Below are 24,567 nucleotides of genomic sequence, written 5' to 3'. Positions count from 1 at the left end.
TTTATTGTATAGGACAGAGAGAAATGAATGGAGGAGGGAAAGACAGAGGGGGAGAGAAGGATAGATACCTATAGATGTGCTTCACCACCTGTGAAGCGACTTCCTTGCATGTTGGTATGCTTCTAGTTCCGCTTCTGGGATCTAGTTCTGCTTCTGTTACATTGCTTGACATTGTGGTCTATTTACATGATCTTTCTGTTACATTGGTTTGTTCTCATCCCCCCACCTCTGGGAGATTTGGTTTAGCCCTTGCTAGTTTCAGGCAACTCCCTTCTCCCCGCCCCCTACCCTACGTACTTCCTGAGTCCACTCTGCCGCTGGAGGAGGAAGATGGAGGAGCAGATTGTGTGGTGACTAGATTGCCCGCTCATGAATAAAGATTAAACTGCGTTCTCAGCTCAGCCATGAGTTTCTGGTCATCTGTTACCCAACCGTGAAGTCAACCTGGCAAAAACGACATACGGCACTACAACGTGGGGCCTGACCTGTGCATCTCTCAGATAAGTGAAGACAATTTGGCTACCTATCTACTATGGGCTGCTTTTCTGCTTGTGAAGAGGTTTCCAAAGACCTCTGCCCTTTCTTCATGAGACTGTTTTTCTGTTTCTGGAACATTTCTCTCTTGGCCACACTATGGTTTCCACCCAATGCCTGCCTGCAGGAGCTGGCTCGTTGCTGCGTGGTGCAGGGCATTCGGCGCGGGCTCTCTCCACACTGCTCGGCCACTGGGAGCAGGGTAGCAGACAAGGCGGGCAGGGGTACAGCCCATCCTGGCCACCAGCCCGGGGACCTCGGCCCATGCCTTTTTCACAGCCAGCCCGCCCGCCCTCCTGCTATGAAGTCTGGGCAGATCCCAGACCACCCAGAGACCACGGGCTCCCTGCCGGGACTGGGCCCACTGGTGGAGATCCCCAGCTTGGCTCTGAAGTCGGAGGAGCTAGAATATGCAGAGATCACAACCTGCAATTCCTGGAGCTGAAGTTGCACAAGAAGCCACCGCCAGACAACGCACCCCCAAACAGCTAGACAATACAGATCTAAATTCGTGTTTAAAATGACATGTCTTCATAACAAAAGCTTTTCTCCTTGTGTATTGAAGACCATGCTTATGTGTGTGTTTAAAGTTTGGTAAACATTAACTTTAAGGTTAAAAATGTAACTTTAAGGCTACTTTCTTACCAGACAGTTAAATGAAAAAGGTTTTCAACGTAATTCTCATAAAGGTAAAATTAACTTACATTTAAAGTCTGAGGTAAAAATTAGTTTAAAATCAATATATTTTAACTAAGTTGGTCTAAAAAAAACCTGCGCACACCTGGGGTGTGTCTCTATCTTGAATGGATATAACAAAACGTTAAATAAGACACTGTTGATATGTAAAACTCTCAAATACCTTCTCAATTAGAAATGGTAGATTGCACAATGGTTATGTTAATGATTCTCATGCCTGAGGCTCTAGCAACAGTTCTTTGCCTTACCACATTTTATTGTGCTTAGATTGGTTAGGAGCCTTAAAATGAAACAAAAAGAGACCTTCCAAATTTATAAAGATACTTAAACCAATTATAATCATCGAGTTATCTATTGTGGTAAACTTCTAACCTGCTACAAGTTTTGTTTCATAAGTAAGTGAATTGCAGCTGTCAGGTTCTATACAGAAAAGCTGAATTCCAGCAGCTGACTTTCCTCATACAACTTTCCACCCCCTGGCATTCTTCCGTAGACATCTGCTTTGGACTGGCACTTCTATCAGACTCACTGATACACCTCTTGGACACTTCGCACAAAACTAGCAGCTTCCCTTTATGCTGCTGGTACTCTCAAAGACTGACTGCAGCCAGCTGCCATGGGACTTTATAGGCCATACTCCCCCCAATGCTAGGTAATGCCCACAGAGGCAAGAAATGCCCACAGAGGCAAGAAACACCCCCCCAGAGGCAAGAGAAACCCACATAGGCAGGAAATGTTCTTTAGCTGATAAAGCCTTGCCCAAAGAGGCAAGAAACGCCCCCCCTCAGGCCTTCCCTTGGCAGCACACTGGTTCTTGTTGTTCGCTTACTTGTTCCTCCACGTTTGTGCCAGTTTCTTTTTTTTTTTTTTTTTAAATGCCTGTACAATACAGGTTTCTGTTCACCCCACACTCCTGATACTATGGTCAATTAGTTAAAAAGAAAAGGGGGAATTGTTGGTAAGCTTCTAGTTCTGCTTCTGGGATCTAGTTCTGCTTCTGTTACATTGCTTGACATTGTGGTCTATTTACATGATCTTTCTGTTACATTGGTTTGGTCTCACGCCCACACCTCTGGGAGATTTGGTTTAGACCTTGCTAGTTTAAGGCTTCTCCCTTCTCCCAGCCCCCTACCCTACGTACTTCCTGAGTCCCACTCTGCTGCTGGAGGAGAAAGATGGAGGAGCACATGGTGTCGTTATTAGGTTGTTTTCCCGCTCGTGAATAAAGATTAAACTGCGTTCTCAGCTCAGCCACGAGTTTCTGGTCATCTGTTACCTTCCCATGAAGCCAACCTAGCGCAATCAACACTTGCAGGTGGGGAGCTGGGTGCTCACACTGGGATCCTTCCACTGTAACTTGCATTTGCACCATATGTGCTTAACCCGCTGTGCTACCACCTGACTCCCAAGATACAATTATTTTGACACAATAATTAGGCACTTTCTGCAGCCTAATTTATGTGTTCTATATCCTTTGTTCAGAACTGGGTTATAGTTGTAAGAAATCTAAAGCTTCAATCTATTTCGCTTTAAACTATATATGTCCCCCCAACCCTCACCCTATTAGTCGTGCTAGAAAATCACACACTTCTGGACTAAATGAGTAAGGGATTGACCTGAAGTGCTCCATCCTGGCCTCCTGGTAACCCTGTCAATACCAGTCAGCTCCAGGAAAAACTTGGCTTACTAGAGTGCACAGTGCACTTACAAGAAAGAATTTGTAGTGAGTGTGGATCTCTTGGAAATTGTGTGGAGAGTCAACAGGGAGAGTTCAAAAATAACTGCCTGTATTAGCTTCTGTACCCTGCTTGCTTGTGAAAGCTGTGCTTTTGGCTTTTATAGCCAGCTGTGTAACAAAGGCTGACACTGCTCTCAGACAGTACCTCACTGGGAGCCAGTCCCTGGCCAGGCAATAAGGACTTTCATATTAGATATTGGTCTCAAGTTGTTTTTTTTTGCCTCTTCCCCACAACAAGTGGTCACAAGGGAGATTATTCACAGATGAAGGCCACATGTGATGAGGACTGTCCTGATATGCAGACTGTCTGGAATCAAAGATGAGGAGAGAGCTTTCTAGAATGTCAGAAATAGGGAGCTGGGCAGTAGCACAGCAGGTTAAGTGTGCACATGAAGCATAGTGCAAGAGCTGGTGTAAGGATCCAAGTTCAAGCCCCTGGCTCCCCACTTACAGAGGGTCCCTTCACAAGTGGTGAAACTGGTCTGTAGGTATCTTTCTCTCCCCCTCTCTGTCTTCCCCTCCTCTCTCAGTTTCTCTATGTCCTACCCAACAACAAATAACAACTACAAGTGCAACAAGATGGGCAAAATGGCCTCCATGAACAGTGGGTTTATAGTGCAGGCACTGAGTCCCTGTCATAACCCTGGAGGCAAAAAAGAAAGAATATCATAAATAATTCTGAAGGGATAGCCTTTATTTACCTATGACGAAATAAGGAATGAGCAGAAATCAAAGGCTCTTTTCAGGGACAAAGGAAACAGGAAAGGTCGTTATTTTTCAGGTCCTGCATTCATGGGGTATCAGCAGGAAAAGCAAATACAGCCCCCTCAAGAATGAACATACCATCTCCTCTGCTTCTCCTGTTCAGCCTTTAGTTCAGGGGAGATGATCTTGCGGAATGACAGTTGACTTTTTACAATATCCTATAGAGAGGCAAGGACAGGCCCTCCCTGCCCCACACAACTGTAGGCAGAGGAACTGGAATTTCTTTCTTCTTTTCTTTTAGCAGTTAGGGACAATGCCCCTCCAGAGACCAATTGGATGCTTCCTTTGTATTCAGGAGTTTCCACCCTACAGACTCCCACAAATCTCCTTTAGCTGGGACTGCTGACTGTAGGACCCCACTAGACACTCCACAGAACATACCCTGCCACCTCTCCACTCACCAACACTATGTTTCCACCCTGGTGAATTACCCAAAAGCCTCTTTTCTTCCTGGGCTCACCTAAAGTCACTTGGAGCCATTACTGACAATAGCTTGGAGTCTCATGCCTGCACTCTGTAAATTCACAGGTGATGTCTCTCATCCATTTAACTCTGGGGGCTTTCTCCAAAGCCTTGGCACTGAATGATGGCAGTGTGTGTCCTGTCCTGTTTGTACCAAAGTTCACTGATTCTGCAGTTCTCATCAGTATCAGTGTCACTGTCAAGTACTATTGACTGGATGATTGAACCAAATATTTCCTTTAGAAAAAATAGTAATTAGTGATGTAATAATAATTAACAAGATTGTAAAATCTTGTTAACATGGGTACAATTCCATACAGTTCCCACACTCAGAGTTCTGAATTCCATCCTCTCCACTGGATGTTTTCTTTCTTTCTCTCTTTCTTTATTTCTTCCTCTCTTTTGCCTCCAGGGTTATTGCCTAGGCTTGTGCCTGCAAATGAATCCACTGCTCCTAGAGGCCTTTTGTTCCATTTTTATTTGACAGGACTGAGATAAATTGAGAGGGATCGGGGGACAGTGAATGGGAAAGACAGACACCTGCAGACCTGCTTCCTTGTAACCAAATATTTTAGTTCAGCTAGGACATGGTAATTTCTGAAAATAAGAATCATGTTACTTACTCAATTAAACTTGTAATAATGGAAAAGTTTAATTATTTTCACAATATTGCACCCACCATTATTAATGCAAGTGCCAATATTTCTAGGAAAAAATGACTAAATATTCAATATGACACTCCTAGTGACTATGGGAAACTTCCATATTTATAGATCATATAACACAGATGGATCCTCTGCTCACATTCAATCTGACATAAGGTGTATACTGAAGTAGGGAAAGAAATCATCTCCCACTACTACAGAACTGGAAAAGACAGGGTGATTTATATTCTTTTCAGATAACTGAGTGTTCGATAGTATGGGGAAATATAGCAAACAATAGTCAAGATGCAAATATAGGACAAAGTTAATGCAATTTCCATTTACGTGAATTTGTGACTCACAAAGTCACACTGTGAGCACCTCTTCAACCCTTGTGCTTGTTACATTTTAACTAATATTTATGGTGTGGACACATTATTTTATTTATTTATTGGATAGAAACAGAAATTGAGAGGAGAGGGGATAGAGAAGATGGAGAGACACCTGAAACCTTGCTTCACTACTCATGAAACTTTCTTCCTCCAAGTGGTGATCAGGGGCTAAACCACAGTCCTTGCACACTGTAATGCATGTGCTTAACCAGGTGTGCAATACCGGGCTCCTGGACACATAATTGACACAATTTTATTATTGATGTTTTTCACAATGCAATTGGCCTGACAGTCAATAGTGTCTGTCATCTCAGTGGAAATATAAGAGGTTCTCACCATCAAAGTTTTGGCAGATAAGTGTTTTCTAAAATTCTAATTTTGACTTGAAAGACTGACTTGTCATATGCAATATAATCACAGCTGGTGTGAAGACTTGCCAGTTTATCTAGGATAAAAGCCTCAAGGAAATCAACAGAAAGTTTGATTGGAAAGGCAGATCAGCAGTAGTGTTGTGAATGATTAGAGGCCCCGGGTTCACTTACAAGCATTGCATATGAAAGAAAAATGTAAAGAAGGTTCACACTCATAAAAATGTTTTGAATAGAAATCCACTCATTTCCTCATACTGAAACTATTGCAGAGAACAGTCAAGTTTCCATGTCCTGCAGACAAAAGGGTGTTGCTACAAATAGTGTAACCATTGAGAAGGCATCAGCCTTTACCCCAGTCCATTCCTGATAGGACTGCAACATCCATGTCCCCAGCTTGATCCCAGTTCATGATACGGACCTATACAATGATTGGTCCAACCATACTTCCTTTTTTCTGCCTGCTTGTTTGGGTATAAGAATACCTTTGTGTAACCCAATTAATATACACTATCCCCTACTGTAGTGTCCAGAGTGGTCACTCTACATACTCCCTGCCACCACAGCCTGTTCTTCTCCTCTCCTATGACACCTTTCTGGTAGTCAGACACTGGTGAGCATGGGGTGGTCAAGACAGGCCAGCCAGAGTTTGCCCTGCATTAACTGATATACTGGTTTGTCCAGAGGGTAACTAAGATGAGGTCATTATCAGTATGATGTGATAAAATCTATCTACTTCTGAACCAGCAGAAGTCATGAGGACCCTTCCTGTCCTAGGAACCAGGTCTGGGTAAACCACTCTGATTCTTAAAGAGACCAAGCCTCTTATGTGGAGTAGAGTGTAAGCTCCTGAATCCTCCACAGGCAGAGAACTACATGATTGTGCTGACCAGGAAGATCAGGGTGATGTCCTTGATGCAGCTCCTCAAGTGTCAGAAGGTCATCATGTCTACCTTCTAAGCATCTAGATACTCAATAATGACTATAATTACAATGTAAACAAGCTCCCATCTGTGAGTTAAGTGGGCAGTGGGCTGATTGCAGAGGTGGCCCCACTGTCTCCACCTAGCCACACACATCTTCCCATAAGCCCTCCTTTAGGAGGGGCCTCCATTTCCCCAACTATGATCCTGAACTAGGACTGTGGCCTGCTTCAGTCAAAGGACACTGAGCACATAGTGGAGAGGCAAACTACAACGCACACTCCTGAACTCCCACAATGTGGTCCAAGCCCCCTGGAAAGAATCAGTACTGATCTCCAACCCAGAGAAAGATAAGCAGTTGCAGAGCATCTCTGGAGGTTTTAGCTCTGCTGACTGCCAAGCCCAAGGACAAGGCTCTGTGCACACCTAGGCCCTACCCACACTGACCTTGGTCTCTAGGTGAACAACAGGTCAGATCGGTAGAATGGTTTCTCCACTTTGTAACTACCAGGAAGAAGCCATTGTTCTACACTTTTAAGGGATGGAGCTTATTTCTGCATTGCCAAAGACTGGCATGCCCAGGTGAGGCATGGAGAGATATGTGGTGTCTCTTCAGTGTGGGAGCAACTCTTCCTGTCAGCTTGTGACAGCACTGGTGATTGAGAAATTTGTTCAAGAAAGTTGATACTTTTAAGTTTAGAAAAATGTTCCTACCACTACATAATGAAGCCTCTAATTCATACCAATGAATATACTGACATCTAATTGCCTTGCCGGGAGGCTGCAGGCCATCCTATGCTTGATTGCATTTATGAATGAAAAATAAGGGAACACATTTTTATTGTCCAAGCTAGACAATTAGGTTTGTGTTCCTAAATGGAAAATATTTTGGGATGGACAAGGCAATTCAGTGGTATATAAAGTTTGGGTATAAATGTGTGCATATATAAATTTAATACTCAGATGAACAATTCAAAATATATCGAGAAATGATTTTATGCAATTTTTATTTGTGATTAATAGTGGAATTCCAGATAGTAAAGTTACAGAGTATGGATCCACACCACATCCAACATCAAAGTTTTATGTTCCCAGTTTCTCAAAGATAACAATTACAGTTCTTATAATGTAATAGACACGGTCCCTTTGTTTCTGTTGTTTTTTTTTTTTTAATCTTTCTTTTGGGCAAGTTCTGGAACCTCGTTATATGAATTCCAGTTGAGTGAGTTCATATAGTAGTCATCTTTCATGTTGTTGATCAAATAAGCCACGACTACAATTCACTGGGCCTATTCTACCCTGTAAAAACCATCTGCATGCCCTCAGGTCACTTCATTCTGCTTCACAGTCTAAAGACTTGTTTCCCAGTGACTTTAATTCTGAACTCTGCTGATATATAACCATATATTGTTAACTATAAACCCCAACAATATGATCTGGGGACCAGATTTAGTGCAGGAGCTTGTGTAACACTGATTGAAGTGAACCATGGTGAGGTGGTACTGGCTCCATTGATTTTTTTTTCCTGTCTTTTCTATTGCTTACATACATAGGATTTCTCTCCACTGAGTTCTTTCATGAACCCTAAGATGACTGACTGGCTGAATGTTTTCCTACATTGTTTACATTCATAGGGTTTCTCTCCACTGTGACTTCTTTCATGTACCCTTAGATGACTGACCCGACTGAAAGTTTTCCTACATTGTTTACATTCATAAGGTTTCTCCCACTGTGAGTTCTTTCATGTCTCTGAAGATTACGGGCCCGGGGGAATGCTTTACTACATTGTCTACATTCATAGGGTTTCTCTCCACTGTGAGTTCTTTCATGTACCCTAAGATAACTGGCCCTACTGAATGCTTTACTACATTGTTTACATTCATAGGGTTTCTCTCCACTGTGATTTATTTCATGTACCTTAAGATGACATGCCCTACTGAATGATTTACTACATTGTTTACATTCATAAGGTTTCTCTCCACTGTGAGTTCTTTCATGTACCTTAAGATGACTGGCCCTACTGAATGTTTTCCTACATTGTTTACATTCATAGGGTTTCTCTCCACTGTGACTTCTTTCATGTACCCTAAGATAACTGGCCAATATGAATGCTTTACTACATTGTTTACATTCATAGGGTTTCTCTCCACTGTGAATTCTTTCATGTATCCTAAGATAACTGGCCAAACTGAATGCTTTACTACATTGTTTACATTCATAGGGTTTCTCTCCACTGTGATTTATTTCATGTACCTTAAGATGACAGGCCCTACTGAATGATTTACTACATTGTTTACATTCATAGGGTTTCTCTCCACTGTGAGTTCTTTCATGTACCTTAAGATGACTGGCCCTACTGAATGTTTTCCTACATTGTTTACATTCATAGGGTTTCTCTCCACTGTGATTTCTTTCATGTACCTTAAGATGACAAGCCTGATAGAATGCTTTACTACACTGTTTACATTCATAGGGTTTCTCTCCACTGTGAATTCTTTCATGTACCCTAAGATAACTGGACTGACTGAATGCTTTACTACATTGTCTACATTCATAGGGTTTCTCTCCACTGTGAGTTCTTTCATGAACCCTAAGATAACTGGCCTGACTGAATGCTTTCCTACATTGTTTACATTCATAGGGTTTCTCTCCACTGTGACTTCTTTCATGTACCTTAAGATGACTGGGCCAACTGAATGTTTTCCTACATTGTTTACATTCATAGGGTTTCTCTCCACTATGAGCTCCTTCATGTCTCTGAAGATGACGGGCCTGACTGAATGCTTTACTACATTGTCTACATTCATAGGGTTTCTCTCCACTGTGAGTTCTTTCATGTACCCTAAGATATCTGGCCTGACTGAATGTTTTCCTACATTGTTTACATTTATAGGGTTTCTCTCCACTGTGACTTCTTTCATGTAACTTAAGATGACTGGGCCAACTGAATGTTTTCCTACATTGTTTACATTCATAGGGTTTCTCTCCACTATGAGCTCCTTTATGTCTCTGAAGATGACTGGCCTGACTGAATGCTTTACTACATTGTCTACATTCATAGGGTTTCTCTCCACTGTGAGTTCTATCATATACACTAAGATCACTGGCCCCAGTGAATATTTTCCTACATTGTTTCCATTCATAGGGTTTCTCTCCACTGTAACTTCTTTCATGTACCATAAGATGACTGGCTGAACTGAATGCTTTACTACATTGTCTACATTCATAGGCTTTCTCTCCATTGTGAGTTCTTTCATGTAGCTGAAGATAACTGACGATGTTTCTGTAAAATAGTGAGACGGTACTTAATGATACTTTAATGAAAACAATATTCTTTTTTTTAAAGGAAAATGCAAGTCATTATTATAAATAACCCATAAAACACAGACATTATTAAAATATTTGAAATTATTATACTAACAATATAAGGACAATAATTTAAAATTATAAAAAGACATAGTTTAACAGTTAAACGTAAGACAAAGCTCAAATAAAATGTTGGTAAATACTAAATCTCTTTATATAATACACAAATGCATTAAATGATAGCTAATAATTTATTTCCATGTATTTTGAATTTATTCATTGAAATACCTTTAAAAACAACATATTATGTCTTTGTTTTGAAATTCCCCACTACTAAGGACTACAGCTAAACACTATAAAAGTAGTTCTTAATTTATAGGAGATATGCTTACTCTTCTCAACCATACTACTTCATAAACACTGAATTTCACTCATCTATTTTTTTATGTATTTACTTTCCCTTTTGTTGCCCTTGTTGTTTTATTGTTGTAGTTATTGTTGTTATTATTATTGACATCATCATTGTTGGATAGGACAGTCAGAAATGGAGAGAGGAAGAGAAGACAGAGAGGAGAGAAAGATAGACACCTTCAAACCTGCTTCACCACCTGTGAAGCAACTCCCCTGCAGGTGGGGAGATGGGGGCTCGAACCACTACTTGCGCTTTGCTCCATGTACACTTAACCCCCTGGGCTACCGCCCAACTCCCCACTGATCTATTTCTTATAGCTTCCATTTGCTTATTATTTGTGGGATAGTTTTTTCTTAAGTGAAGAAAAGTGATAATCCAGAAAATCACTATAGTACATATGTTGCCAGTGATTAAAATGAAGATGTTAGGCATGATGTCACATCGATCACTATTTAAGTCATTTGCCCAAATACTCCATATCATATTCATAGCATCATTTTTGATGAAATAGCTTAAGAATTATATATTCGAAGCAGTGGTTATAAATTTTAATTACTTTAAAATGATTGTATTATGCAATGTACTCAAACCTTTGTTTACTTCCTTGGTGGTTATGCTGCTGCTTATTGGTGGAATGTTCCTCTAGTAATTTTCCTAAAAATGAAAAAAGTATTACAAATCATTTATATATATTAAATTTACAATGGTGAACAGTGGTGGACAAATATGTCTTCTAATTGACAAATGAATGAATGAAGATTATAATTACCTATTGAGAGAAAATTCCTATGGTTTTCCCACAACACATCTCTGTAGAGTTTCTTCTCTGAAGGATTTAATAGTGTCCACTCCTCTTGAGTGAATACCACAGTTATATCTTCATAGGTCACTGAGCACTAAAATATATGAAGTATATATTTGTGAGAAAACACTTCAGGGAGTCGGGCAGTACAGTAGCAGGTGAAGTACTCATGGTGAGAAGCACAAGGACCAGCATAATGGTAATGGCTCAACCCCCAGCTCCACACCTGCAGAGAGGTTGATTTGCACCTGCAGAGAGATTGATTTGCAAGCAGTGAAGCAGGTCTAAACGTGTCTTTTTCTCCCTTTCTCTGTCTTCCCCTCCTCTCTATTTCTCTCCGTCCTATCCAACAATGACAACAATAATAACTACAAAAAAAAAGAACAAAAAAAAGACAAGGGCAATAAAAGGGAACATTTATAAAATTTAAAAAAACACTTCATACTGACAACATATTAGACATCCACTCTCAATGTTATAAAATCACTGATTATTTAATCTGCAAACATATATTGGGTAACTTGTTCATAAAATACATCACATTCATGGCCTATAAGGTGATCAAATGATTGGTATTATAGCACTGTATTCTGTAGCATGAGCACCATTTCTCTAAGCATCACAAAAAAACAAGAGATGGCTAGGCTGAGTCTTTGATATGTTGACTCTCTCAAAACCTAGACCAGGGAGAACAGAAGCAACTGGTGGCACAGCAAATCCTAACAAAGGGACCTTTCAAAGTTACAACAATTACCAAATAATGTGATGACAGAAATAACTATGCATTGTCGTCTTGAACTCTAAGACAGCAGGAACCTCACATTTCCCACTATAGAGCCTATATAGATCTCAATAGCAAGAATAACAAAAGAGGGTAAAAATGACCAATGGGACTAAATCAAACTTCAAATATTTGACACAACAAAAGGTGCCATCAGCACGACAGAGAGACGCGGTATCAAATGAGAAAAAATATTTACATGAAGACATCAGGTAAAGGGATAGTAACCAATATATGCACTCACAGAATTCAGTGGGGTAAAGAAACAACCATATTTAAAGGGGGACAGTGAGTTGGGTGGTGGGCTAAGTGAACGTGGCCAAAGTCCAAGGTCGGGCTGCAGGATCTGGGTTCGAGCCCCCAGCTCCCCACCTGCAGTGGAGTTACTTCACAAGCACTGAAACAGTTATGCAGGTGTCTATCTCTCTCCCCCCTCTGACTTCCCCTCCTCTCTCCATTTTCTATGCCCTGTCTAACAATAATGTCATCAGTAACAAAAACAATAATAAATACAACAATAAAAAGCAACAAGGCCCACCTAACTCAACAAGACAAACACAGACTCAAAGTGAAGAATGGAAAACTATCATACAAGACAATGGACCACAAAAAAAAGAGCAGGATCAGATATTCTCATATCTGAAACAATAGACTTTAAAATAGAAGATTTAAAAAAATACAAATGGACACTACGTAATGCTCAGTGGATCAGTCAATCAAGAGGACTTAACAATTATTAACATCTATGCACCCAAGGAGAAGGCATATAAATACATCAAACGTCTACTGAAAGAGCTACAGTAATATATTATATTAACATCAACACAGTCATAGTAGGGGACTTGAACACCCCACTCTCTCAACTTGGCAGATCATCCAGGCAGAAAATCAACAAAGACATAAGGGAGTAAAATGAACAGATAGCGAAACTAGAACTATTGGACATTTTCAGAGTCATTAATCCCAAAAAACTGGAATACACATTTTACTCAAGTCCACATAGGTCATTCTCAAGGATAGACCATTTGCTAGGCCACAAAGAAAGTATCAGAAAATTCAAGAGCATTGTAATTATTCCAAGCATCTTCTCAGACCACAGTAAAATTAAACTAACACTTAACAATCAACAAAAGATTAGTAATAGCACCAAAATGTGGAAACTCAACAGTACACTTATTAACAACTTCTGCGTAAAAGAGAAAATCAAGGAAGAAATCAAAATGTTTCAACAGTTCAATGAAAATGAAGACACAATCTATCAAAATATTTGGGACACAACTAAGGCAGTACTGAGAGGGAAGTTCATAGCCATACAAGCACACATTCAGAAACTAGAAAAAAGCACAAATAAACAACCTGATTGCACAACTTAAAGACCTAGAAGAAGAACAACAAAGGAACCCTAAAGCAACCAGAAGGACAGAAATCACTAAAGTTAGGGCAGAAATCAATAACATTGAAAATAGGAAAAGCATACAAAAGATCAATGAAAGTAAATGTTGGTTCTTCAAAAGAGTGAACAAAATTTACAAACCTTTAGCCAGACTCACAAAACAAAAAAGGAAGAAGACCCCAAAAAATCATATACTAAATGAAAGAGGAGATATCACAACAGACACTCCAGAAATTCAACATATCATGCAAGGTTTCTATGAATAACTTTAAGCCATCAAGCTATAGAACATGAAAGAAATGGACGATATCCTAGATACCTACCAACTTCCAAAATTAAGTAAAGAGGAAGTAGATAACATGAACAGGCCCATCACAACTAATGAAATTGAAACAGTTATCAAAAATCTCCCCAAAAATAAAAGTCGTGGACCAGATGGTTTTACACATGAATTCAACAAACAAAACCTTCAAAGAACTAATACCTCTACTTTTAAAATTCTTCCAAAAGATTGAAGACACTGGAATACTCCCTGCCAGCTTCTATGAAGCCAACATCACTCTGATACCAAAAGCAGACAGGGACACAAGCAAAAAAGAAAACTACAGACCAATATCTCTGATGAACATTGATGCGAAAATATTGAACAAAATTCTAGCCAACCGGATAAAGCAGTATATTAAAAAGATTGTTCATCATGACCCAGTGGGGTTTTTCCCAGGTATGCAAGGGTGGTTTAATATACGTAAATCAATCAACACGATCCACCACATCAACCACATGGTCATATCAATAGATGCAGGAAAGCCTTTGACAATATACAAAATCCCTTTATGATCAAAACACTACAAAAAATGGGAATAGATGGAAAATTCATGAAGATAGTGAAGTCTACATATAGCAAACCTACAGCCAACATCATACTCAATGGTGAAAAACGGAAGCATTTCCCCTCGGATCAGGTACTAGACAGGGCTGCCCACTATCACCATTACTATTAAACATAGTGTTGGAAGTTCTTGCGTAGCAAGCAGGCAGGAGCAAGGAATTAAAGGGATACAGATTGGAAGAGAAGAAGTCAAACTCTTGCTATTTGCAGATGACATAATAGTATATATATAAAAATCTAAGGAATCCAGCAAGAAGTTTTGGATAGCATCAGGCAATAAAGTAAGTTGTCAGGCTACAAAATTAACATTCAAAAGTCAGTGGAATTCCTCTATGCAAACACTAAGTTATAAGAAGATGAGATCCAGAAATCAATTCCTTTTACTATAGCAACTAAAACAATAAAATATCTAGGAGTAAACCTAACCAAAGAAGTGAAAGAGTTGTATACAGAAAATTGAGTCACTACTCAAGGAAACTGAAAAAGACACAAAGTGGAAAGATAGTCTATCTTTGTGGGTGGAAGAATTAACATCAGAAAAGTGAATATACTACCCACAGCCATATACAAATTTAATGCTATCCCCATCAAGAGCCCTACCACATTTTTTTAGGAGAATAGTACAAATGTTTTATCTGGAACCAGAAAAGACCTAGAATTGTCAAAACACTCTTGAGAAGAAATAACAGGACCGGTGGCATCACATTCCCAGATCTCAAATTGTATTATAGGGCCATTGTCATCAAAATTGTTTGGTACTGGAACATGAATATCCATACTGACCAGTGGAATAGAAATGAGAGCCCAGAAGTAAGCCCCCATACCTATGGACATCTAATCTTTGACAAAGGTGCCCACACTATTAAATGGAGAATGTAGAGTCTCTTCAACAAATGGTGTTGGAAACAATGGGTTGAAACATGCAGAAGAATGAAACTGAAGCACTATGTTTAGCCAAATACAAAAGTAAATTCCATGTGGATCAAGGACTTGGATATTGTTATGTTGTTTTCAACGGGTTATGTTGTTTTCGCCGGGCTGGCTTCACGGGCAGGTAACAGACAACCAGGGACTCATGGTTGAGCTGTAGGCAGTATCTCTTTATTCATGCAGGACGCAGCACAATCTAAGATGAGCTAAGCTAAACCCAAGGTACAGTACTCTAAAACTCACAATGCTGTCTTTATATATACTTCCCAAGTAGGGTGGTAACAGGATGTGACATAGAGAGGGTGGAGAGAAAAGTGACTGGTGAAAATCAGGGTGTGACAAAGAAGGGATCAGGGTGTGACAAGGAGGGGGGGGGGTGGAGCAAAAACATATCATGAAACAGTGGGGATTGAACCAATGCCCTGGAGGGAGATGCTTGTTAACAGCGGTTATGTAAATAGAATGAAGTGGTTATGTAAGTAGAATAGTGTTAAGCAGGGGGGATTTAAACCAAATGAAACAGAAGGGGTCTCATGCATACCAACAATTCCCCCTTTCTTTTTAACTAATGGCCATTGCGGGGTGAACAGAAACGTATATCATACAGGCGTTTTCAAGAGAACTGGCATATGACATGGAAAACAAAATAGGTGAGCAGCAATAACCAGTGTGATGCCAAGTGGAACGTTTCTTGCCTCAAAGGGCAAGGCCTAGCAGGCGAAAGGGCATTTCTTGCCTCTGGGAACGCTTCATGCCTCTGGGGGCATCTCTTGCCTCAAAGGGCGTTTCCTGCCTCTCTGGGCATCTCTTGCCTCTTGGGGCGCTTCATGCCTCTGTGGGCATAACCTAATAAGGAGGGGGAGTTTTCTGCCTCTGGGGCAGAGCCTGCAGGCAAGGGGACATGGTCTATAAAATCTCAAGGCAATTGGATGAAGTTAGTCTTTGAAAAACACAGCAGTGTGTACCAGTAAGTCCGATGGAGGTGTCAGTCCAAAGTAGCTGACCACAGAAGAAAATGCCAGAGGATGAAAAGCTGCACGTCTGTCTCAATGGGGAATGTTGGCCACCAGAATTCTGCTTTTCTGTAGAGAGTGAGCTTTGGAGTCTGTGAATCTGTTTCTTCAGGTCATGCCAGGTTACCTCATTGGTTTCCGGAGGTGTGTTGTAGTCATTCCATCTTGTGGGCGATGTCAGAGAACAGGATCCAAATGGATTTCCAGGAATTCCATTTGAGTGGATGCTTTTTCATGTGAAGACTTTGACAGCTGAAATTCACTTAACTTGTCAAACAAAACTTGTAGCAAATTAGAAGTTTACTATAATTGATAACTCCATTATAATTGGAAGGACATAAACAGAATATTCACCACAGAAGAGATCCAAAAGGCCAAGAAGCACATGAAAAAATGCTCCAAGTCTCTGATTGTCAGAGAAATGAAAATAAAGACAACAATGAGATACCAGTTCACTCCTGTCAGAATGTCATACATCAGAAAAAGTAACAGCAACAAATGCTGGAGAGGTGGTGAGGTCAAAGGAACCCTCCTACACTGCTGGTGGGAATGTCAATTGGTCCAAACTCTGTGGAGAACAGTCTGTAGAACTCCCAGAAGGCTAGAAATGGACCTACCCTATGATCCTGCAATTCCTCTCCTGGGGATATGTCCTAAGGAACCCAACACACCCATCCCAAAAGAGCTCTTGTACAAATATGTTCTTGGCAGCACAATTTGTAATAACCAAACCTGGAAGCAACTCGGGTGTCCAACAAGAGATGAGTGGATGAGCAAGTTGTGGTATATATATATGTGAATATTAGCTATAAAAAATGGTGACTTCACCCATTTTCAGGTGATCTTGGATGGAACTTGAAAAATTCATATTAAGTGCAATAAATCAGAAACAGAAGGATGAATATGGGATGATCTCATTCTCAGGAAGAAGTTAAAAAACAAGATCAGATAAGAAAACACAAGTAGAACCTGAAGTGGAATTGGCGTATTGCACCAAAGTAAAAGACTCTGGGGTGGGTGGGTGGGTGGGGAGAATACAGGTCCATGTAAGATGATGAATGACATAGTGGGGGTTGTATTGTTAAATGGGAATCTGGGGAATGTTATGCATGTACAAACTATTGTATTTACTGTTGAATGTAAATCATTAATTCCCCAATAAAGAAATAAAAAAAAATTAAAAAAAAAAAAAAAAAAACACAAGTAGAACCTGAACTAGAATTGACATATTGCACTAAAGTAAGAGACTATGCACCAAAGTAAGAGACTCTGGGGTGGGTGGGTGGGTGGCGGGAGAATACGAGTCCAAAAAGGATGACAGGGGACTTAGTGGGTGTTTTACTGTTATATGGAAAAAAGGAAAAGTTATGAACGTACAAACTATTGTATTTACTGTTGAATGTAAAACATAAATTCCCCAATAAAGAAATTAAAAAAAAAAATAAAGCAACAGAACAATAGGGGAAATAAATAAATAAATGTGGGGGACAAAGAAATGAATGCTCTCTTCCACCAAAACATATTCAAATTAAACAGTTTACAATAAATGATTGTCAGATAATTTGCATAGGAAACAAAAAAAACCCTGCAAAATAATTTTAAAAGAAATAGTAATTATGGATTGCCATACTTTTATAGACTTAGTCATTTTCATCCTATTCCAGACAGAAGTTATGCAAAAACCTACATGGAATTTAACTTCACTATAGCTGAGAATCTGTGCCAGCTATATAAATATGCCTCCAGGTAGCAATTTTTCCCCATTTTCTTCTATTTTAAATTTAATAGAACAGATAAGTTGAGAGGCAAAGGGGCAGACAGGGAGAGAAAAAAGAGATACTCCTACAGACTTGTTCTACTGCTTGTTAAGTATTCCACCCCCCTGCAGGTGAAGAGGGGTCTTGAAAGTGGGTCCCTGTGCATGACAACTTGTGTACTTAGCTGGGAGCACTATCACTCAACCCTCCAGGTAAGAATCCATCACGCATAGAATGCCTGTGTAGAAGGAATAGAAGTCTTTGGAGACAAGAAACTATGTTCTAATGAACTTCAATTCAACTGGTGGAATAATTTTACTAGTTCCCTATAGAGCATAAATTAAGGGCAGAGGAATGAAAACAGAGTGCTACTCATGATGTTTCCCTCTTCGTGACCCTATGTGGTACCAGGGGTTGAGACTGAGTATCTGGGTGTGACACTCAAAAAATCTTTAACGGGGATCTTCATGGCTGCACACAGAGTAAACAGCCTACAGTAACATCTGTGAGATTCCAGGCCAAGCCCCATCTCCCAACACCTGTAAGGGGAAGTTTCACTCCTGGAGGAAGTGTTGCAGATACTCTTCTTCCATTTCTCTCCCACCATCCTCTTTTCTAATATGGATACATATCGGTATCTAGATATAATGGCAGCAAAGACAGATGACAATGTGCAGACAGTGTGCCACTGATCAACTTGGAGGAAAGAAAAGTTTCTTAAGAGTAAATGGAGTGGTCCAGGAGGTGGCGCAGTGATAAAGCTTTGGACTCTCAAGCATGAGGTTCTGAGTTTGATCCCTGATGGCACATGTGCCAGAGTGATGTCTGGTTCTTTCTCTCTCCTCCTGTCTTTCTCATAAATAAATAAAATCTTTAAAAAAAAAAAAAAAAGAGAAAGTAAGTGGAAAGAGAGAGATGCAGGCAAATAAGAAGCAGTGAAATAGACATAAATTAAAATATATTTATAAATTAAAATACAACTTATCTAGGAGGAAAAAGACAGCATGAGATGCAGAACATGCCACTTACCTGAGAAACTGCCATTCCTTCCTCCTCCTCTCAATTCCTTCTCAGGACAGAAAATGAAGAGAAATCACAGTACCAGTTTGAGACTATGATTGAGATCAACTGGCAAAGTTGTTTCGCTTGACAGCACTGCTCCTACAAGGAAGATATTGTAATGTAAAAAAAGGTCCAATAACCTAGCCTTTCAAGGTGAAGGGATTCTGGAACAAGGACAAAACACTTGGGGACTAACTGCTGAATGAGTTTTCCTGCATATCAGGGTCTTCCCTACACTTAAAATTTTACTGACATATCTCATTCAAAATCTTCACTTTCTCCTTCAAAAAATGCATGGATCTTCAAAATCTAATAAAATGTCTAAGTCTTCCTACTTACCATAGGCCTCACTTCTCAGACATCAGCAGCAAAACAGTGATAATCACATACAAACATACTTTCATACCTGAGGCACTACAAGCCTCAAATTCAATCCTCAGCACCATCATAAACCAGAGCTGAGGAATGCTCTGGTAAAATAATAGCAGTGATTTTCAGAAAGCAAAGGAGAACAGAGCCTGGGGAAAAGAGAGACTAGTAAATTTTCTTCAAACTCCATTTCTAACCCGAAAAAAAGTTGAATTGAGTAAATCCCATGAGCAAGAAGTTAGCACAACTATTTGAATAATTAACTAAAAAAAAATATATATATATAGTACTGTGCAGGCCAGAAAGTAGCACAGTGGATAGTGTTGGAATCCAAAGCATATGGGTCTGAAGACTTTGAACCTTGGCACTACATGTGCAGCTGTGAGTCTCTGATTCTCTATTCTTCTCTCACAATAATAGACTAATTTGAAAGCAAATAAAATGAAATAAACAATGTTCTGAAACTGTGGATGAGACGGAATCAAAGAATTCAGAAATTTTAGCTGAGGGAAAAATTCCAGTAATGTTAACCACTCCCCAATGCCTGGTCTTGAAAGACAAGATGCCCCTACTCCCTCACTGTTGGTCCTGAAAGAGAAGAGTCCTTGTACCATGACCACTTGTAACAGTGAAAACCACTGTCTAATTGTGATAACCACTGCTTCGGTAATCCAAGGCTAACTTAACTTACTCACACATCCTAGTTTAAAATAATGTCACAATGCCCATTCTGGGCCAAAGTCTACAGGGTGACGACCATGGATCTCAGTCCACAATTTAAAATAACATTAGATTTCTCCTCCACCCAATTTTGGGTCCAGTCTCCTTGAATTTCAACATTCCCTAACATAAATAATACATTTAAATTTTAAAAAAAATATGAGGAACATAAACAATAACAAATTCTGTTTCCCAGCTTGGAACAGGCAGTGAGCAGGACCCCATATTCTCAATTTCTGCACACTACAATGAGGCCACTATAAGTGTGTGAACACTCTTCAAGCATCTCTTCATGGCCCTCACGTTAAGGTGGGGGACTGTTTAGGATTCTCCAACAGGCGGAGAGAAGATAGCATAATGGTTATGCAAACAAACTCTTATGCCTGAGGCTTCAAAGTCCCAGGATCAATACCCTCTCTACCATAAACCTTCAGCTCTGGTTAAAAAAAAAAAAACTATAGGATTCACTGACAGCCTTATAAGAAGACAGGGCAATTCTGAAACACTGCTACTGGATCCAAATGAAGCAGCTCCAGGTATAATTTAACAGAAATCTACAATTTATCACTAAGAAAAATAAAAGTGGGGGGTCGGGCAGTAGCTCAATGGCTTCAGCGCAACTGGTGCAAAGCTCAAGAACCAGCATTAGGATCCCAGTTTGCCCCAGCTCCACACCTGCAGGAAAGTCACTTCACAAGCTGTGAAGCAGGTCTGTAGGTGTCTTATATTTCTCTCCCCATCTCTGTCTTCCCTTCCTTTCCATTTCTCTCTGTCCTACCCAGTAACAACGATAACTACAAAAATAAAAAAAACAAGGGTAACAAAAGAGAAAATAAATAAATATCTAAAAAAAGAAAAATAAAGGGAAGAAATAATTAAAGAAATCTTTAGTTGAGATCTAATGAAATCCAAGTTACCAAAGAAGGCAGAGAAATCACAGCTTCCCTGGACCCAACTCAGGTGCAAGGTGCTGCTGACCATCATGTTGACTCCCCAACCTGCCCATCTTGCCTGGGGTCAGCAGGTCCTTCCTTCCTTGCTCGCCTCACCTTGGGCCAGACCCTGAGACACTCAGTAGGGAATGGGACGGGGCCAAGAAACGGCATCACTGACACACACAAGCCGGGGAGGGAAAGGAGGAGTGATCTCACCCCCTCTCCATAGAGCGCCCTGTGTTTAGTTCCCCCACAAGAATCGGGACAGCACAAGAGGAATCCAGTCTCGGGGTGGATATGGCGGACTGACCAGGGAGAGGCCCAGACACGAGGCTGCATTCCAGAATATTTTGGGAAGACTCAAGCGACCCCTCCCAATCTCAGCCTCAATGAGGCACACTTACCATACTCCATCCAGTGCTGAACTTTCTGACGTCTCCTCTGCAAACTCCAAATCAGCAGAAACTGAGAGAAACACAGAGGAAAGTGGGGTTCCCAGAAACACAGGATGGATGACTAGTGGGTCTTACTTCCTGGAGTGTCTTCTGGCCTAGACTGTCTGCACCACCCACCGACAGCCCAGATTGGTTCATGCCCACTGTCTCACAGTTGATTGGATGAAGCCCTTGCCATGCTCACACTACTCCTCTTCTGATTGGATAATGTTTAAACCCAATCAGCATGAGAGCTTTCTAAGTGACAGGAATACTGTCCTATCAGCTTCTCTAGAGGGTGTGCCTGGAGAACCCTGGAAGCCAGAAATGGCTGGTTCTTTCTCCTAAGTAGTCTTCTAGAAGATTCAGCAGCTAAAAAGCCATGCTTCCACCAGCTTTCTCCATACTCCTGCTCACACTCTTTTCTGTTGGTTGGCCATATGTCACACAACATTGTGACCTGGCACCCTGAGGACTTGGTGCTGCTCACTGTGCTGATGTCTGCACTCTGCTGAATGCTCACACCGCCTGGCTCCAGGAGTGCAGTGAGCTCCTTTCACCTGGAGGGTGCTGGCATGCAGTCTTGTGAATGCTGAGACCTGTCTCTGTAGGTTAAGTCCACAGACAAATAAGAATGGATAACAATAGAAAATGGCACTGGAACGGTGGGTTTCAGCAGTGTTGCACAGGAAGCTTTAGGAGATGTGGCTTAGTGTAATCTTCCTGAACTTGAGACCTAATGGAACAGATGACTTTGGTTCTTTGTAAAGTGCATAAGCTACTACTGAACTAGACTCACTGTTAAGGGGGAAGGAGTAGCTAACTGGGGCCATTCTTGTTCCCTCCTGCAGGAATTCCAGACTGACTCTGACAGGGAAATTACAGTAGAGCCAGTCATATTTCAGGTGATGAAAAATTATTGGGGGCAAAAAAGGACAGGAAAAAAGGAAGCACAAGCCATGTAGCATGGATACACTGAGACAGAGAGAGAGGAAGGCCAGAGCCTCCTGGTCTTGCAAGCTCTAAAGTTTCAAGGGGGAAGGGCAGGAGCCTCAGGGGATGTGTCTTTAGGTGATCTCACATCAGCATTTTGTGACTTTTTTTTCAGTCTGGTAGCAGGCAGTGCTGGTGCTTCTGTCTTCTGCCTTGTTCCATTCTGGCTTCCTCCAAGATGCAGAGGGAAGGGTGTTGCTTTCCCTAAGCTGTTCACAACACACACCTCTACCAGGATAAAGTAACTGAAATTAATGGGACTCCTGGAGAAAATCCAGGACTCAGGAATAAATCTTATTATACAGATGGGTGGCTGATCAAGATGACATGGAGTAATCCTTCAGAACTGGATGATCTAATGAGTGAGGAAGCATATGAAAAATACATGAAATTAGGAAATCAAGGAAGAAATCAAAATGTTTCGAGAGTTCAATGAAAATGAAGACACAAGACAAGCAAGTCGGGGCGGCACCTGTCTGGGCTCCGCCCCACAGTAAGGGGGTGCTCTCCGCAGCACGGCCTTCGTACCACCTGGAGCATAAGCAGAGATCACCCAGGAGTGGGAGCGGTCTATGGCCTAGGGGTATAGAGATCCATGGACAGAGAAATGGAGAAACAGAAGGGGGGGCTTTTGGGAGGAGGGCTGCTGTCGGTGCTGGGGATGGAACCTGGGACCTCAGAGCCTCAGGAAGGAGTAAAAAAAAAAAAAAGAAAAGAAAATGAAGACACAAGCTATCAAAATATTTGGGACACAGCTAAAGCAGTCCTAAGAGGGAAGTTCATAGCTATACAAGCACACATTAGGAAACAAGAAAAGGGACAAATAAACAGCCCAATAGCACATCTTAAAGACCTAGAAGAAGAACAACAAAGGAATCCTAAAGCAACCAGAAGGACAGAAATCACTAAAGTTAGGGCAGAAATAAATAACACTGAGAATAGGAAAACCATACAAAAGATCAATGAAAGTAAATGTTGGTTCTTCGAAAGAGTACACAAAATCGACAAACCTTTAGCCAGACTCACAAAACAAAAAAGGGAGAAGACCCAAATAAATCAGATAGTAAATGAAAGAGGAGAAATCACAACAGACACTGCAGAAATTCAACATATCATGCGAGGCTTCTATGAACAACTATATGCCACCAAGCTAGAGAACCTGGAAGAAATGAATGATTTCCTAGAAACCTACCAACTTCCAAAACTAAGTAAAGAGGAAGTGGATAACATGAACAGGCCCATCACAGCTAATGAAATTGAAACAGTTATCAAAAATCTTCCCAAAAATAAAAGTCCTGGACCAGATGGTTTTACAAATGAATTATACAAAACTTTCAAAGAAGAACTAATACCTCTACTTTTAAAAGTCTTCCAGAAGATTGAAGACACTGGAATACTCCCTGCCAGCTTCTATGAAGCCAACATCACCCTGATAACCAAAAGCAGACAGGGACACAACCAAAAATGAAAACTACAGACCAATATCTCTGATGAACATACATGTGAAAATATTGAACAAAATTCTAGCCAACCGGATACAGCAGTATATCAAAAAGATTGTTCATCATGACCAAGTGGGGTTTATCCCGGGCATGCAAGGTTGGTTTAATATATGTAAATCAATCAATGTGATCCACCACATCAACAAAAGCAAGACCAAAAACCACATGGTCATATCAATAGATGCAGAGAAAGCCTTTGACAAAATACAACATCCCTTTATGATCAAAACACTACAAAAAATGGGAATAGATGGAAAATTCCTGAAGATAGTGGAGTCTATATATAGCAAACCTACAGCCAACATCATACTCAATGGTGAAAACCTGGAAGCATTTCCCCTCAGATCAGTACTAGACAGGGCTGCCCACTATCACCATTGCTATTCAACATAGTGTTGGAAGTTCTTGCCATAGCAATCAGGCAGGAGCAAGGAATTAAAGGCATACAGATTGGAAGAGAAGAAGTCAAACTCTCCTTATTTGCAGATGACATGATAGTATACATGGAAAAACCTAAGGAATCCAGCAAGAAGCTTTTGGAAATCATCAGGCAATACAGTAATGAGTCAGGCTATAAAATTAACATTCAAAAGTCAGTGGCATTCCTCTATGCAAACACTAAGTTAGAAGAAATTGAAATCCAGAAATCAGTTCCTTTTTCTACAGCAACAAAAACAATAAAGTATCTAGGAATAAACCTAACCAAAGAAGTGAAAGACTTGTATACTGAAAATTATGAGTCACTAC

General features: G+C 40.6%; 4 protein-coding genes across 6 annotated transcripts in view; 2 read left to right on the top strand and 2 right to left on the bottom strand.

Moving 5' to 3' along the window:
• Nucleotides 1–24,567, top strand: part of LOC103127427 (zinc finger protein 709-like) — a 426,106-nt gene that overhangs the window by 188,048 nt on the left and 213,491 nt on the right. The gene's annotated exons all lie outside the window — the stretch shown is intronic.
• LOC132535538 (zinc finger protein 850-like) overlaps nt 1–24,567 on the top strand; it is a 340,468-nt gene that overhangs the window by 188,063 nt on the left and 127,838 nt on the right. The window lies entirely within an intron of this gene.
• The window catches only part of LOC132535532 (zinc finger protein 14-like), an 81,418-nt gene that overhangs the window by 34,627 nt on the left and 22,224 nt on the right, over nt 1–24,567 (bottom strand). The window lies entirely within an intron of this gene.
• Nucleotides 8,114–18,958, bottom strand: LOC132535529 (zinc finger protein 709-like). 2 transcript variants are annotated; one of them, XM_060181655.1, is made up of 4 exons: nt 18,835–18,958; nt 11,010–11,136; nt 10,831–10,894; nt 8,114–9,805 (listed from the first exon to the last, which is right to left on the bottom strand). In XM_060181655.1, the coding sequence occupies exons 1-4, from the start codon at nt 18,847–18,849 to the stop codon at nt 8,191–8,193; spliced, it is 1,821 nt and encodes a 606-aa protein (XP_060037638.1). In that variant the 5' UTR covers nt 18,850–18,958; the 3' UTR covers nt 8,114–8,190. The 2 variants fall into 2 exon arrangements, with proteins under 2 accessions (XP_060037638.1, XP_060037639.1); XM_060181656.1 differs by lacking the exon at nt 8,114–9,805 and having other exon boundaries at nt 10,772–10,894; nt 18,835–18,955.

Source organism: Erinaceus europaeus, chromosome 23 (assembly GCF_950295315.1).
Source record: "Erinaceus europaeus chromosome 23, mEriEur2.1, whole genome shotgun sequence".
NCBI lineage: Eukaryota > Metazoa > Chordata > Mammalia > Eulipotyphla > Erinaceidae > Erinaceus > Erinaceus europaeus.
The sequence above is the reverse complement of the archived record's forward strand: the minus strand, read 5'-3'. Positions and strand labels throughout refer to the sequence as shown.

What these genes read in the sequence shown, in the direction of transcription:
- LOC132535529 (XM_060181655.1), bottom strand. An exon ending in TAGGAATTTTCTCTCAATAG is followed by an intron (nt 10,895 to 11,009) that starts GTAATTATAATC and finishes TTTCATTTTTAG; the next exon opens with GAAAATTACTAGAGGAACAT. An exon ending in CACCAAGGAAGTAAACAAAG is followed by an intron (nt 9,806 to 10,830) that starts GTTTGAGTACAT and finishes ACTATTTTACAG; the next exon opens with AAACATCGTCAGTTATCTTC.